The following is a 17465-nucleotide window of genomic DNA, read 5'->3' on the forward strand; positions in this document are numbered from 1 at the left end:
TCTATTAATTTGGGACTGGTTCAAAGTGAATTATTTAAATATCTGAACAATTAAGAACCATAGTTCTTTAGCTGTGATCTCCAGTTACCCAAGTTTTCACCACCAGCCCCTCCCTTTTTTAGTTACTGAGTTTGACTATGGTTGCCAGTAAGTTTGGGCCTCTCTCTCCACTTGTCTGTTCACTTTTCTCAGCTGCCTGAAGCTAACTAACCACATGGTCCTTAAATAGTCACGGCACAGGACTTCCACATTATCTCCAGATGAAACCACCAAGATGTTAGTTGAGAAAACTCTAACTCTGGCAGATTTTTCCACCAGTCTAGGAAGGAAGCACTCACTGGTGGCTACTATGTATCAAGTGACAACTATGTGTCAGATGGCATTACACATTACTATCTCTAATCTTACAGCTCTATGACAGATCATGTTAGCTTGATTTTTGTGAGGAAGAAATGGGTTTATAGCTTCATTAGCTCTAGAGCTTGCTCAAGATCACATCGCCAGTGAGAGTTTGTATATGAACTCTAGTTAATTTCTCCGTAACTCTTTTAACAGTGTCATATGCAGGAGGTACTCAATAACAGCTATGCTCCCAATCCTGTTCCCTGTTCTATGAACAGTAATTTTAAGGGCAGTTTAAGTTTAGTATGTTCAATTTTTTTTTTTGAATTTTATTTTCAGAGATGGGTGTTATGCCTGAGATTGCTCAAGCTGTAGAAGAGATGGATTGGCTGTAAGTACATAAAGTGTAAAAATACCTGTGACAACAATGTTTGGCAGTTGAAACAGTTATTTGTGATCTTACCAAATATTTTTGAGTCTAGTAACTAAAATTCAGTTTTTTTATATTTCTCTAAATTATAGAAAGCTTCCTTTTTAAACTTTGATGCATTATTAGCTAGAAAAAATTGGTACTATTTACCAAATAAAAGTCTCTTTTAGATTTATAGTTTAACATGACTTATTTAGCATAGGTGATTTTTTTTTTTTTTTTTTTTTTTGCTAACCAAAATTCTTCAAAATATGATTCTTTTAGTCTCCCAACTGATATCCAGGCTGAATCTATCCCATTGATCCTAGGAGGCGGTGATGTACTTATGGTATGTTTACATTTGGTGAGGTGTTGGGAGTTGAGGGCACACAATTCTGGGGCTGTTTGTGACTCACTTAAAGATCTCCACAGGCTTAGAAATGATATTTTCACCAAATTACTTTTACTCACAACATTTAGGATATGTACTGTATTCAAAATAATGAGGCAGAAGTTGTAGGGAGCACAGGTGAAAAAGACACAGTCTTTCCCCTTGAGAAGCTTAAACCCAGTAGTGTAGTAAGACAGGTACACGGAGAAATGTGTCAGACAAGGGGCTCTACTTGGGAAAGTAGACTTTGGACAAAGGAAAGATGAAAGAGAAATGCTCTATAAATAGCGTATCAACAAAAGCAATAGTAGAATGCAGGATATGATCCTAGAGTAATTCAGTTAGATGGTGGCATAAAATTGTGTGTGGTGGGAGGAGCATATATTGATATAAGATGGGAAGTATACAGTGAGATTATATGGACTCTTTCTCATGTGTCATGTTAAAGAATTGGTATTTGTTGGGGGGATCATTGGAAATTTTTTTAAGAATTCATTTATTTTAGAGAATGCGTGCAGGGGTGGGGGAAGGAGGAGGAGAAAGAGAATCTCAAGTACTCTGTGCCAAGAGGGGAGTCCGATGCGGGGCTTGATCCCACAACCCTGAGATCACGACCTGAGCCAAAACCAAGAGTCGGACGCTTAACTGACTGAGCCCCCCCCAGGCACCCTGGGATTATTGGAAATTTTTAAGGGGGGATGTGTTACATCATTAGAACTGTGTATTTATGAAGGACTGATTTGGGAGCAGTTGGTAGTGTAGCTCAGTATTAGATACTGTTAGGATACTTTCGTAATAATCTAGTTTAGAATGATGAGGGCTTGGATTTGAATGGTAGCAATGGGAAAGGAGAGAGCAGATTCTTGGGTGAGGGAGAAGTGACCAGATTGCAGTAGCCACAGTTGACTGAAGGATTCCAAGGAATCTAGAGGCACTGTGAACAATTACAGTAGCCAGTCAGTCTTAAAGATTTCTTCATGGTATCATGTTAAATTGACAACCACAATTGTAAGCTCACCTATTTTTTTCCCACTTAGGCTGCAGAAACGGGAAGTGGAAAAACTGGTGTAAGTAATAAACTTAAATTGGCTTACTTTGTAAGAGTTGATTTTTTTTTTTTTTTTTTTAAGATTTTATTTATGAGAAACAGAGAGAGAGGCAGAGACACGGGCAGAGGGAGAAGCAGGCTCCATGTAGGGAGCCGACGTGGGGCTCGATTCCGGGTCTCCAGGATCATGCCCTGGTCTGAAGGCGGTGCTAAACCACTGAGCCACCCAGGCTGCTCATAAGAGTTGATTTTTAAAGCAAGTTTGAACATCAGTTTTTATTTTGAAATATTAAATAAAATAACCTTTTCCAAAATGTAAGGAATTGATTGCTTGCCACTGAGAGTGATATTTTAGTTGCCAGCTAATTCTGAAGTAAGATCTACGAGTGTAGGTATAAGAATAGTATAGTTTTAAACTGATCATGGGTAAAGAGTTGCAGTGTCTTTAGTCTATATTTATTTCTGAATTAACGCAATGGCTCTAGTAATATAGAGGCTGCAAATAGACGTGGCTCTCGTGTTGGCCTGGACCAGGGAAGCAGTTTGTCAGACTCGATGGTATTTTTCCTCTTTGTGTAGGTTCATTCTGAAGGACCCCATTATTTATGGTTTTGGATTGTCAGCTGCCTCCTGTTTTGTTCATTCATTTTTTTTTTTGAATTTTTATTTATATTTAAAGATTCTTTTCTTTTCTTTTCTTTTCTTTCTTTCATTGAGAGAGAGAGTGTGGGGGGCATAGAGAAGGAGGGAGAAGCAGGGTCCCCGCTAAGCGTGGAGCCCAACTCAGGGCCCGATCCCATGACCATGCTTAATTGACTGAGCCACCCAGGTGCCCATTTCCTTCATTTAATCAATTCTCTTGTTATCTTGCTGGTATTTCGGGTGTGAACAAATGAAGTTAGAGTAACAGTCTGGAATATGTAATTATTTAATATGCAAGTATAACTTATAACACTGATGGTTAGTGGTTATTAATATCTGAGTACTAATGTAGAGAACTGTTGTTTCTTTGGTAGGCTTTCAGTATTCCAGTTATCCAGATAGTTTATGAAACTCTGAAAGACCAACAGGAAGGCAAAAAAGGAAAAACAACCATTAAAACTGGTGCTTCAGGTAAGTTTTGCATATTAATATTTTTCTTTTTTTGTAAAAATAGTAATGAGAATTACTAGCATTGGTAAATGGGAAGTAGAATGTGCTTTTTTTTAAATCAGTATTTGGGAGGTAGTGTTGGCATCTGGTGACCTGGAAATTGGGGATGCTAAATGCCATTTATAGCATACACAGTGAAAGATTGTCCCTCCTAAAATACTAATAGTGCTTTCTTTGAGAAAACACTGGCATTTTGGAAATTATGTGTAGTTATTTTAATGTTTTTCTTAATACCTTTTATATCTAATATTAAAGATAAGTTGGTACAATGTTTTACAAAAGTATTAAGGATTTTTATAAAAAAATTGATGGAGTAAAAGTCCATGATGGTGGGAAATACTGCCTTCCACAGGGAAAGGAGGCATGCATTGTTTTTCCTTTAAGATAAGAAAGGAGTCCAGGAAGTTAAAATGTAAAGTGTAAATTTTAAAATCTGTTTATGTTTAGTCCTATTTACATAGAGATCGATCCTTTACTAGGATTTCCAGTCCTGTCTATGCCATGTATAATCTTACATCAATTCCTCATCTGTAAATTGTATTGTTTTCATTAAATGGTTCTGAATTCTGTTCTATTTTGAGTAATCTATGGTTTTGTTATATTTTGACACAACTTGTTCAGTCTTTTGAGTCACATTTGTTTCATGATACAAAACAAGAATGTGACAAAATTGCAAGCTTAAGTAGAGTGAACTTGGCATATCAACATTTTTTTTTTCTCAGTAATTTGAAAGTAACAATGTTGCATAGTTCATAGAATGAACTCACTTGTAACTAAATTGTGAGATAATGGACATGAACTCTTTAGATTATTGGCCTATTTGAAAGTAGTTTTAGAACTTGTAACAACTATAAATGATCACTTTTATAGTTGGTGATAAAAGAGAATGCTTCCAGAGGAGAATAACCAGAATGGTGGTAGTTTCAAAAATCATGGCCTGTGAGGAATAAAGAAATTAGGTGTTTAAACTTGGAGAGACAAGTGCAAAAGAGGTTAGGTAATTCTAAAATCATCGAAGGGATCTGGAGAGAAAATAACTGTTCCAGAAGGGACCAGAACTAATTAGAAATAATCTAATGAAGATTTCTGTTTAAGTATTTACTAGTAACTACATGGAGCCCACAATGAGGGAGAGAAAGAGTAAGTTATTTCTCAGAGTGTTTAAGTAGATGATCGATATTATTTGACCACAAATAATCTAGAGAAGATTTCTACATTGGCAGGAAATTGTCCTGAAAACATGTAGAGTTCTTCAGCTATTACAATTCTTTGGTTATCTGTAGACTATTAAGATGTTTTAGAAAAGGAAAATGCTGATCCCATACAAATAAGGAGGGAAGAAATTGTGACTTTTGAATGTGATATTGACTTATTTAAAGGACTTGCTTTTCTTTTGCAAATGATACAGCAATACTTAACTAGATCTGGATACATTAGTCATTTATTTCAACATATTTAGTTATAAAAGCTTCATTTTATCATTGCCTTCATAGTTAGGACAAAGACCATCGTCATCTACTGCCAAGTGCGGTGGAGCAAGTGAGGAGGAAAGGATGTGCCCAGAGAACAGTGATTATCCCCTTTGACCTATGTTAGTTTTCACTTTCAATTTTGCCTTTAATAAAAACAGCAAAACATTACTTGTACGTTCCCAAATAGTTTGTAAAACCATATTAAATCTAGAGGAATTAAGGTATAATATAAAATTAAAATACTTGGATTATTGTTTAGAGAATGTTAATTTCATATGATTGTGTGTGACTTTAATTTTAGTGCTCAACAAATGGCAAATGAACCCGTATGATAGAGGATCTGCTTTTGGTAAGTGGATAGATTTTAGCAGCTTACATGTAATTTGGAAATCTATTTTCAGTAATACTTGAGAATATCAAGAAAATTCTGAAAAAGAATAGTAAATGAAGATTTAATTTACCAGATATTGGTACTATGTCCAATACTACTTAAATGTAGTTTAGTAGTGACATAGGAATAGTTAAAAAAGTCATTGGAATATAATGGAAATATGTCCCAGTAAATATGATAATTTAATATACAGAAAACAATATTCATTTCAGTAGGAAAAAGGATTTATTCAGTTAGGGTGCTGGTATAATTGATGCTCCATCTGGAGCAATGTAAAATTAACTTAGAAACAAATTCAACATGTACTTAGGATTTAAATATGCATATATATATATATATATATATATATATATATATATATAATTTAAATATAGAAAACTACATGTACAATTTTGGGGTGGGGGAATTTTCCTAACCCAAATAGGAAACTTGGAAATTGTAAAAGATTGAGGTTTATTTTTGTACAGTAAAAAAAAAAAAAAAATACATAAATGGAAAAGATACCACAGAAAAAAAATTGTGAACACTTGCAATGTTGATGAAAGATAAGGAATACATATAAACTGCTGAGAGGTTCTTGAATACATAGCAGATTAGGTTACCTATTTTGGTAAGAAGGATCACCAATAGTGAAAGTGGGCAAAGGTTGTGAATAGACCGGTCACAGAAGAGCAAATCCAAATGGCAATAAACGTTCAAAAATAACATTTATAGGTACTAGAGAAATGGAAATTAAAGTTACAGGGAGATAACTCTTTTACACTTATTTGATTGATTAGAATCAGAGTGATAATTGACCAAACAAATTATTGCCTTTTTGGAAGGCAGTTTGGTATTCCCAATTAAAATTTATTTTTTTATTTTGTAAATTTTTAAAAAAATATTTATTCATGAGAGATACAGAGAGAGGCAGAGACACAGGTAGAGGGAGAAGCAGGCTCCATGCAGGAAGCCCGATATGGGTCTTGATCCCAGGACTCTTGGATCACTCCCTGAGCCAAAAGCAGACGCTCAACCACTGAGCCACCCAGGTGTCCCCCCAATTAAAATTTAAAATGTGTATTTATTTCTGGAAGATTTAGCCCTTTGGAATAAATGTGCCAGGATATAAGGATATACATACAAAACTGTTTGGTGCAACATTATCTGTAATGGTAAAAACTGTCAACAAGATGAATGTTATCGCTGACAGATTGCTTAAAACAGATTAGGATGTATCCAAGGACTATTGTGTAGCCATTACAAAGAATGAGTCAGAACTACAGTGTTGACTTGGAGGAATTTTCTACAGGTGTTGGTGAGCAAGAAAAGCTGGACGCAAAAAAATATACAGTGGGCATGAAGAATCATGCCCAAAACAGACAAAAATATCCAAACTGCTGCTGTCTACCCTATGGCCTCTAATTTATTATCAAGTTTATATTCTACTGTAGAACTGCATAAGGAATTTTTAAAAATAAAAATTTTAAGGATTTGCCATTGCTTAGGGAACTTTTTATGAAGTTCAAAGTTTTATAGATTGTAGCACCCATATGAATAAGAATTTATACTTTGAGTAAATTAATTTCTGGTCAGTGAAGTAAAATGTGTGATGAGATGCTTTTCTTGAAAGTTTGTTCTGCATTCAGGTGCTGAATATGGGTGTAAGCCTGAACCGGAACAGAAGTTACAATTTCTTTCCATTACAAACAAGAGCTATATGCTTTCCTTAGAGTCAGTAAGCATTAATAAGCACTGACTGACCCTGAGGTATAATGTAGAACCACCTAATTTTTCAGGGTCCTAGTATTCGCAGATAACGATGACAATTTTATTTATTTGTGCTTTTTCCTGCTTTATGGTTCTGGATCCATGGATTTGGCAATAAGCCAGAGATACTTCCTGTTTTCCTTTTAGTGTAGTATTTGCTCAAGCTCTAAGTTAAGCATAAAATCAGAGCAACAGGTATTGATGAGTGAGTGCTGTGTCCCCTCTGAGGATCCATTTCTTTAAAAGACTAGAGAATGGTTGTCTAAACACATTTGTGTTGGTGATACAGCTATACTATCAGTGGGTGTGAGATTAGGTACTGTGTTGATTCCTTTGCAGACTTGATGCAGTAAAATCTTGTCCTAGTTAACACATTATCATATAGAAACTAGTCTGCCACATGGCTGAGGCCCTCCAAAGGATGAGTAAGGGTGAGTACTTTTCGGGAAGATCTTATTATTCAGGAGTCAGCAAGTCTCAGTGTCAGGAATGGTGCAACAAGTGAAGGAATTATTTTGTTTGATGAGACTGAATGATATTTATTTCAGGATGCTTAATTTATGTAATCTAAACTGACACGGTTTTTTTTATGTCTTTCTCAAATCCAGCAATTGGGTCTGATGGTCTTTGTTGTCAAAGCAGAGAAGTGAAAGAGTGGCATGGATGCAGAGCTACAAAAGGATTAACGAAAGGTATTTAAATTGCATTTGTATTTGTATCAGCTTGTGAAGTAATATACATGGACTTCCTTTAAGTGGCTTTAAAATCAAGGATCTGAAAAGATTTCTAATGTTACAAAAAGATCTACAGGTTTTCATTTGAAACATACAAATTGTAATTCAGAAACAGTGGGAAAGTGGCTATGTGGTAAATGAGTCAGGTTTGTATAAATCTCAAAATATTTTGACCTTATAGGGAAGCACTACTATGAAGTATCCTGTCATGACCAAGGTTTATGCAGAGTTGGGTGGTCTTCCATGCAGGCTTCCTTAGACCTAGGTAAGTGTTTCTAAAATAAACTGAATTTTCTGATTTATATTTGTGGATTGTTGACATTTTATTGCAGTGGGGAGCTAAATAATAACCTTAACCACACAAAGTTTATATTTTCAAGACTTGGAAATAATCTATATATACCTCTCTGTTACAAAAAGATTTGAAGTACTTAGTATTACAGTATAAAATGGGAAAATAAGGGTAAGAATATGAGAGAAGTCTGAGTACAGTTAGTATGCATAAATGTGTACCACACAATATTGCATAGATGCTTCAAGTTTTGTAGATTTACAGATTTGTACATTACTTTTAGTTTTATATTTACTTTTAACCATGTAAATAAAATACATTTTAAAATCTAGGTACTGACAAGTTTGGATTTGGCTTTGGTGGAACAGGGAAGAAATCCCATAATAAACAATTTGATAATTATGGAGAGGTAAGTTGTATTATCGACCTAATCATAGCATTAGTGAGTTTTCTTGTGTACTTACTTGATCTCTCATGACATGTCTAGGATTATAAAAGGGACTCTGAAATTTAAGTGGATTTTCTGAATGTTTTCTACAGAAAGTTCAGATTTGGATTTTAGTGAAGAAATCCAAAGTGAGATAACTTTTTCTCTTGTCCCATTTATTAGCCTCTCCACAGTATATTACCTTGTCTTTGTTTTCACCTATTTTGATTTTGGCTTTGCCTTGAATGAATATATTCTTCTCTTTTATTATTTTTAATTACGGTGAATCTAAATGTGGTTTTCTGGCAAGTCTAAATCTATAGTAATGTGGGTGAGCCTGAATATCATGTTGATTTTAGAAAGCCTGGGAAGATGCCTCTACCATGATATAGGATATGCTGTAATTGGCATTTTGTTTTTAAAGATTTTATTTTTAAGTAATCTCTACACCCAACGTGGGGCTTGAACTCAGAACCCTGAGATCAATACTTGTGTGCTGCACTGACTGAGCCAGCCAGGCTCCCCAATAGTCATTTTTGACACCTACATTAGGGTTTCAAGGAATTATTTTGAAGCACTGACGTACTTTTGATGTAGCTGTATGTGAACTTTTAGCTTTAATTTACGATGATTATTTCTATTAACAGCACTTTCTGCTTTTCTAGGAATTCACTATGCATGATACCATTGGATGTTACCTTGATATAGATAAAGGGCATGTCAAATTCTCCAAAAATGGTAAATGTTCAATAGATTGTCGTACTAGAGAAGACATGATACCCAGTATTTGTGATTTATAATTCCCTTCCCCTCTTTTTCAGTCCTCCCTCCCTCGCTGCCCTTCTTTTGAACCAATACTTCTTGAGCATCTACTCTATGCCAGGCACATGGTACTTGCTGGAGATAGAGCAGAAGATGGAGTAAACAGACATGTTTAGTCTTGTGGCTTACTTGTTGGTGGGGAGAGAGACAGATACCTAAATATGTTAGGTTGGAACAAGTGCACTGAAGTGGAGTCAGAGTAAGGGAATGGTGGGTGATAAAGTCTAGGGGTGTGCTACTTTATACTGGGTGGTCAGAGAAGCCTTCTCTGATAAGGTAACATTTGTGTACCAATCTGAATGAGTTGGGTGGTGGGTCATACAAAAATCTTCAGAGTGTTTCAAGCAGAGGGAACAGTCAATGCAAAGGCCTTGAGACAAGTGTGCTTGAGGTATTTGAGTAACACCAAGGAGGCAGGCCAGTGGGTCTGAAGCACACTCAGCATGGGGGTGCTGATAGAATGTAGGTCAGTTGAGGTAGTGAGGCCAGGCCATATAGAGCTTTCTAGGCCAGGATGCAAGCTTTTTGGGTGAGATTGGAAGCCATTAGAGTTTTCAGTAGAGAATTGGTGTCTTCTTCCTTCACTTTCACTGTGTCGTGACTTCTGTGTTAAAAACAGAGTGGCTGGGGTGGTAGCAGTAGATAGGGAGCCAGTTGGATGCTGGGGGTTCTATTTGGGGCATATTAAATATGAGATACTTATTACACAACTAAGTCATGACGTCAAGTAAGTGGTTAAATGTATAAGTCAGGAGGTCAGGGTTGGAGCTACAGGTTTGGGAGATATTGGCTTATAGGTGGTATTTAAAGCTAGAGTACTGGATGAGATCACCTAGGGAATGAGAGTAAGACATAGGAGAAATCTGAGTCCTCGGGGGTTCTTGTGGTTAGAGGTCAGCAAATTGAGGAGAATCTAGCAGAGGTGAAGGAGGAGGAGAACCAAGAGTTCCTGCAGTCCCAGTGAATAAAGTATTTGTAGGAGGGAAGAATCAGATTGTATCCAGTGCTGCTGGTGAGTGTAGCCTAGAAGGAAAGATGAAGGTGTTAATCACTGGGTTTGGCAAGTGAATAATGCTAATGATCTCTGTTTTGGTGAGCATGGTAAGTTGGGTTGAGGGACACCTGATTGGGAATCACTTCAATAGAGAATGGGATGAGATGAAATGATGGTGAAAATGGAAATCAGGGAGTTTTACTACAAATGAGAGAAGAAAAGTAAAAGGTAAATAGAGGAAGATGTGGATTCCAGGAGGTTGTCTGTGTTTTAATGTACAGTATGCTTGTATGCCATGGACTGTCTCGTAGAAGTGTCTGATGAAGGTGATTTGATGCAAAGGGAATGATTGAAAATGTAGAGTGGGGGAGGAAGGGCACTTTTAGGGAGTAAAGTAAAAAAGTGGGGTGTTTGACATTCGGATATAGGACAGGAAAGCATGGATGTGGGCAGATTGGTAGGTTTGATGTAAGTGTGTGGAAGTTCTTTTCTGATCAGTTTGCTTTCTCTCTCTCTCTCTCTCTCTCTCTCTCTCTATTTATTTATTTATTTATTTTTTTGATTTTTTGATTTTTAGGAAAAGACCTTGGTCTGGCATTTGAAATACCACCACATATGAAGAACCAAGCCCTCTTTCCTGCTTGTGTTTTGAAGGTAATCAGGAAAATGTTGCTATGATTATAAACTACTTTGGTCTGCATTGTTTCATACTGATTGTTTGCTGTTAGGTTAAGAATTTTCGTTTTCTTCCTTTATTCCATGCTAGAATGCTGAACTAAAATTTAACTTCGGTGAAGAAGAATTTAAGTTTCCACCAAAAGATGGTTTTGTTGCTCTTGCCAAGGCATCGGATAGTTATGTTGTCAAATCGCAGCACACAGGTATTGTTCCTGAGAGAGTAAGAATTGCAAGAATGGGGTACTGGCAAAAACTCCAGTAAGGAGGCTTCTCGTAGTGAGGGAGTTACACATGCTCCCTTTGCTGGTTTAGTCACACGTCTTTACTTAACATGTCAGTAAAATTCAATTTCAAAACCTAATTCATAAACTCTTGAGTATTTGGTTTCAGTTTAGGCATTTTGGGGAATCTGATCATGATGATGATATCTAGTATTTATAAAATTGTGCTTATTAAGTGCCATGGCACTGTGTTAAGTGCTTACATGGATCATTTAATCTTCACAACCTATAAGGTAGTACTCTTCCCATTTTACAGACAAAGACCTCGAGGAATAGGGACTTGACGTTACTTGCCCAAGGTCACACTGCAAGTAAGTGGTAGAACTGAATTTAAACCTAAGCAGGTGGACTCCAAAGTTCATGCTTACCATGTGTTGCCTAATCTATTTCAGTTCAAGTAAATATGTTTCATAGCTTGTTTATCACAAAACATATATCAGTTGTAATCATTGCAAGTAAATTTAAAGAAGCTGTAGTTCATTTTAGGAATCTTAGCTTTATTTTATGATCATCCCCTATACTTCTTGACAGTTGCTATTGAAAATTTTGATATTGGAATATTTGTGATCGTGCTATACAAGTAAAGATATTGAGATGTGATTTGAACATGTTCCGATCATTTTTATTTTCTTAAGGTAACGCACAGGTGGCACAAACCAAGTTTCTTCCCAATGCTCCAAAAGCTCTCATCGTCGAGCCCTCTCGAGAGTTAGCTGAACAAACTTTGAATAACGTCAAGCAGTTTAAGAAATATATTGATAATCCTAAATTAAGGTAAAGTTTCCTTTTACGCTCAGATACCTGTTTAAGTTTGAGGTGTTTTGGAAGAAAAAAGAATGAAGTAGAAATTCAGGGTGCATACATATGCATAGGTGTGAATATGTAACTATTTAACTTTGATATATAGTAGCAATTAGTTATATAAAACTTAAGTTTTTTTATTTTTTATTTTTTATTTTGGGGGGCTTTTTTGAGAGAGAGCATGAGTCAGGGGTGGGGGAGAGATAGAATCTTAAGCAGGCTCCACTCCCAGCTCAGAGCCCAACACAAGGATATCAGGATGCTGAGATCATGACGTGAGCCAAAATCAAGAGTTGGATGCCACCCAGGCACTCCTAAAACTCCTATTTGATAAATTTATTTTTAAAAGAGTTGAGATTTTTCTCTTACATGAAGTGTCATGGTCTACTAAACAGTATCAGTAAAAATTAATTTTTTATTATTTTGTATTTTTTAAAGATTTATTATTTTAGAGCATGTGCATGTCCGTTCGAGTGGGGAGTGTCGAGCAGAGGGAGGGGGAAAGAGAAGCTTAAGCAGACTCGTCCCTGAGTGTATATCTGAAGCAGGGCTTGATCCCATGACCCTGAGATCATGACCAAGAGCCAAAAACCAAGAATTGGAGGCTTTACTGGCTGCCACCTATGTACCCAAAATTAATTTTTTAAGGGGAACATTTCATTCAGTGTTAGAGTCATCACTTCATTTGTGTAGAAAATATATCACTGTTTCTAGCATGTTGGTCGACAGTTTGGGGATGCTGGTCTAGCCTGTCTCACAGGAATGAGGATTTTTCCATTTGGGCTTCATTCATTGGTTACTACCTAGTCAGAGGGCTCTTGGTACCATTGGAGGGAGACCATAAATTAAGTGATCTTGTAGAATTTCTCGCTCAGTAGCATTCCCTTTTGTTTTGAAGAAGGCCATACCTTATAAACTCTGTGAGGTGATTTGTCGCTTGATTTTTGTTAACTTTGCTCTTAATTACCTTTTTTATTGGAACATAATTCACACACTGTAAAAGTCACCATTTAAAGGGTTCAGGGGCATAGTCAGGTTGTGCCAGCATCACCACTGATTTTAGAAACTTAGGATTGTTGACATCATGCAGGGCCATCTTTTTAATACTGATCTTTTTTACAGAATAAATTTATTCAGGAATAAATTATACTTAATACAATTTTTTTAGGTAAAATAATTAATTTTGTTTTGAGGATTGATGCATGTCACTCATTTGGAAACTATTTGAATATCTACTACGTGAAGTCTTAGGCTCAAGATCCGGGATATGACAATGAGAAAGTCTTTGCTTTCACAGAATTAAGTTTGGGAGCATGGGGATTGTGTGAATGGGAGAGAAACAATGGAATAAATGGGGTAAGATGCCTTGAGGATACAATAGGGAAAGTCACTATAGGAGGACACAAGCAGGGCATCTGTTCCTTGTAAGGAACTTGGAATTCTTCATAAGAAAGTGTTTTTTGGAAGAATGTAAAATGCTAGTATGAATGAATTTTTGTGCTATAATTATGTATAAAGGGTTAACATGTCTATGGACAGGGACTAGAAGGGAAGATGGATAATAAAATCAGTTTGTTAGGAAGGTAAAGTTGTGGTTTACTCATTTTGGTATTCTGTACGAATGAGCCTTTCTGGAAAACCCAGCTCAAGTCCTAGTCTGTGAAGCTAACCTAGCTGTATCAGCCCAGTCCTTTCTCACACCTTGGATACCACTGATTTTGTAGGCCTCACCTTAATCTTTATACACTAACATGTGTTAGTGTCTCTTGTTATAAATATGCATAGCTTTGCTCATCCCAACTTAGTTTTACAATCCTTAAGGTGAGGCTGTTTTTTTGGGGTTTTTTTGTTTTTGTTTTTTTTAAGTTTTTATTTATTTATTTATTCATGAAAGACACAGAGAAAGGCAGAGACATAGGCAGAGGAAGAAGCAGACTCCAGGCAGGGAGCCTGATGTGGGACTCGATCCTAAGACCGCGGATCATGCCGTGAGCCAGGAGCAGGCAAGTGCTCAACTGCTGAGCCACCCAGGTGTCCCGGGCTGTTCTTTTATATTCCTCAAGCCTATGATACTTTGTACATAAGCATAAATTGGGGTGTGTGGTATCTTCTGCTAAATTTATAGGGATAAATATATCTGATTAGGAAGGAGGATAAGAGTATAAAGTATTGTAGGAGAAGGAATGATAGATTTAAGGACCATAGTTTTCAGACCTGGGAACTTTGGGACCTTATCTAAAAATACAAAGGTAGATATTGGTCCTCTCCTGGATATACTGAGTCAGAATTTCTAGGGAATAGGAATTAGAGTTTTTTTTTTTTCTTAAAGAAGAATGGCAGCTCTTCCAGGTGATTCTTAAATAGACAATCTGGCATCTGATCTTAACAAATTTAGGAAATGTCATGGCTCTAGAGTGGTAGGTGGTTAGGAAATATGCCAAGATATGGATGTTCATAGGTGAGAAAGCTCTTTGTGTTATTTATTCTCTTATGTAAATTGTTCAGAATTGAAGATAGGAAACCATAAAGCCTATTTTTAATCATAGTGCTCTAAGACTCAGTGTTAATGTCATCTACTTTCTTAGTGTGTTGTAGGATTTCTTAAAAGACTGATCATTAAGAATAAAATTAATAAAGGAAGATACATGATAGTTATTTGATTGAAAATTACCTGGCTGTATCAGGAGGTAATTTTGCCCGCTTCCTAAGGAGACAGTCTTTGTAAATGGCTTTCGTGAGATCTGACTTACACACCATACAGTCCACTCTTAAAGTGTTTAGGTTTAGTCTTCATTAGATTCACAGAGTTGTGCAGCTAACTGCAGAACCAATTCTTAAACTTCTCACTTTCAGAGGAAACACCTGTTAGCAGCCTTTTGGCTTCCTTCTTACGTCCCCATGCTGAGGCAGACTGATTTATTTTCTATCTGTAGATTTGCCTGTTGGTGACATTTTTATTATTTATTTATTTATTTATTTTATTTATTTATGTTGACAACATTTTAAAGGGAATGGACAATAATATGCTCTCTTGTGACTGGCCTCTCTCAGCATGATGTTGTCAGAACTCATTCATGACACAACATGCTCAGTGCTTCATTTTTATTGATGAAAAGTATCCCATTTAAATGCACTCACCATGTTTTTGTTTATGCATCCATAGTTGATGGACATTTGGGTTGTTACCACTTTTTGGCTCCTGTGCTGTGAACATTAGTGTGCAAGTTTTTGCGTGGACATCATTTTTATTTCTTCTGGGTATATACCTACAAGTGGAATTGCTGGATCACACTTCATATTCAATATTTTCAGGAACACGTCAACCGTGTTCTAAAGTGACAATATCATTTTTTCATTCCCACTAGTAATGTATGAGGGTTCCAGTTTCTCCAAATCCTCATCAATATTTAACTCTTATTTTGATTATAGCCATCCTGATGGATGTAAAGTAGTAGGTTTGATTTACATTTCTGTAATCCCTAATGATGTTGAACATCTTTTTTTTTTTTTTTTTAATTTATTTATTCATGAGAGACAGAGAGAGGCAGAGACACAGAGGGAGAAGCAGGCTCCATGCAGGCAGACCCTATCCCGGGTCTCTAGGATCACGCCCTGGGCTGAAGGCGGCGCTAAACCATTGAGCCACCAGGGCTGCCCCTGAACATTTTTTCTTATGGTTATTGGCTATTTGTAATGTCCACATTCTTTGCCCCCTTTTCAGTTGGGTTGTCTTTTTATTGTTGAGTTATGAGAGTTCTTTATATATTGTGATACCGTGTAATATTATTTATTAGATGTATGATTTGCAAATATTTTCACTCATGTGGTGGGATGTTTTTTCACTCTCTTGTACAAAAGTTTTTAATAAATTGATGAAGTCCGTTTTTTCATTTGTTGCTTTTGTTTTGGTATTGTATATGTTGAGACTTTTCCTAACCCAAAGTCATGAAAATGTACCCTTCTGTTTTCTTCTAAAAGTTTTATAGTTTTTTTGTCTTATAATTGCATCTGTAATTAATTTTGGGCAATTTTTGTGTGTAGTATAAAGAAGAGGTTTAACTTCTTTCTTTTGCATGTGCATATCCATTTGTTCCAGCACCATTTATTGAATACTTCTTTTGCCCCATAAAATTGCCTTGGCTTAGGTGATCTTTTTTTAACCTAAACATTAACAAAAATTTACTTGGAATGAAAAAAAATTCAAACAATTCAAAAGAATATTCTGTGAAAAATAAGTCTCCTTTCATCTTCTCCCCCAGTTTTTAGTTATCCTACCTGGAGGCAACTTTTAAAAAATTGATATTTTTATATTCTTTCAGAGCTATTTTATACGCATACAACTACAAATGTCCAAGAAGTTAGATTGAAAGCAGATTTTAAGGTATCAGGAATTAACCTAGTACAGGAGGACATGGAGACGAGAAGCCATGTCTTCTGGGTTCTGAGCTCTCAAGTACTCCTCAGCACTTGGGCCTCTGAGTATTTCTGTGGCTCCTACAGATGAAGTGTTTGGTTCCCACGCTTCTCCAGCCTTTGGTGTGGATTCTTTCTCAGTTACTTAACCTAAATTTCCACTTTAAAGAAATGGATGCAAGTCAAACAATAAAGCAGGCTTTAATCTTTTTCTACGTTATCATTATGGTATTTATTTCAGGGAGCTTCTGATAATTGGAGGTGTTGCAGCGCGGGATCAGCTCTCTGTTTTGGATAATGGGGTAAGTTGTACTTTTAATTTTTAAGAGGTTACATTATGAGTTGTCATTTTGGTGGTGTAGTTCTGTTATGATTCAAGAAAAATCAAGTGAGGCTGAAATTAGAACAAGATCAAAAACAAAATTTGTTCAGAAACATGTTGCAAGTATGTCTTGTCTTTTCCTAGGAGTATACAGCACAGTATTTTCTTCCAAACCCCTCATGCAAAATTCAGCATACGTGACTTTTTTTTTTTTTTTGGTCTTTTGAGCACTTTTTTTTTTTTCTTTTGAGCACTTGAGCATTTTCTTCTTGCTTTCTCGTGAATTTCAGAGTCCTTTCTTTTGGTGATAATGGAAAAAGAAGAAACTAGAGTTAATAGAAATGGAAAGGTGCCTGGGGATGGCTCAGTGGGTTAAGCATCTGCCTTTGGCTCAGGTCATGATCTCGGGGTCCTGGGATCAAGTCCCACATTAGGCTCCCTGCTCAGCATCCCTGCTTCTTTCTCTGTCTCTCTCTCTGTCTCTCTCTGTCTCTGTCTTTTTTTTCTGTTTTCTCTCTCTCTCTCTCAGGAATAAATAAATCTTAAAAAAAAAGAAGAAGACTAGAACTGTAAATCAAGTGGATTGCAGAGAATATAGATGTTTTGGCAATGACCCAAAGGAAGGATGAAGAATGATCAACTGGTTTAGGAGGAGGGAGAGGAATTTAGGCAACGATAAAAGGACATCTTACAGAGGCTGTGCAGGCTTGCAGTTACAGAGGACAAAGATAGGACCATGATCCTCAT

At 36.3% G+C, this 17465-nt stretch overlaps 1 protein-coding gene across 2 annotated transcripts in view; it reads left to right on the forward strand.

Annotated features, from left to right (window-relative positions):
* DDX1 (DEAD-box helicase 1) overlaps nucleotides 1-17465 on the forward strand; it is a 34847-nt gene that overhangs the window by 2068 nt on the left and 15314 nt on the right. For both annotated transcript variants that reach the window (XM_038560815.1, XM_038560816.1), the window contains exons 2-14: nucleotides 682-733; nucleotides 1037-1100; nucleotides 2180-2209; nucleotides 3207-3303; nucleotides 5116-5163; nucleotides 7563-7646; nucleotides 7870-7953; nucleotides 8313-8389; nucleotides 9073-9145; nucleotides 10801-10877; nucleotides 10990-11104; nucleotides 11818-11956; nucleotides 16638-16698. In XM_038560815.1, the coding sequence (XP_038416743.1) occupies nucleotides 682-733; nucleotides 1037-1100; nucleotides 2180-2209; nucleotides 3207-3303; nucleotides 5116-5163; nucleotides 7563-7646; nucleotides 7870-7953; nucleotides 8313-8389; nucleotides 9073-9145; nucleotides 10801-10877; nucleotides 10990-11104; nucleotides 11818-11956; nucleotides 16638-16698 (1001 nt within the window). The remainder of the gene's footprint in view (nucleotides 1-681; nucleotides 734-1036; nucleotides 1101-2179; nucleotides 2210-3206; nucleotides 3304-5115; nucleotides 5164-7562; nucleotides 7647-7869; nucleotides 7954-8312; nucleotides 8390-9072; nucleotides 9146-10800; nucleotides 10878-10989; nucleotides 11105-11817; nucleotides 11957-16637; nucleotides 16699-17465) is intronic.

This window comes from Canis lupus, chromosome 17 (assembly GCF_011100685.1).
Source record: "Canis lupus familiaris isolate Mischka breed German Shepherd chromosome 17, alternate assembly UU_Cfam_GSD_1.0, whole genome shotgun sequence".
NCBI lineage: Eukaryota > Metazoa > Chordata > Mammalia > Carnivora > Canidae > Canis > Canis lupus.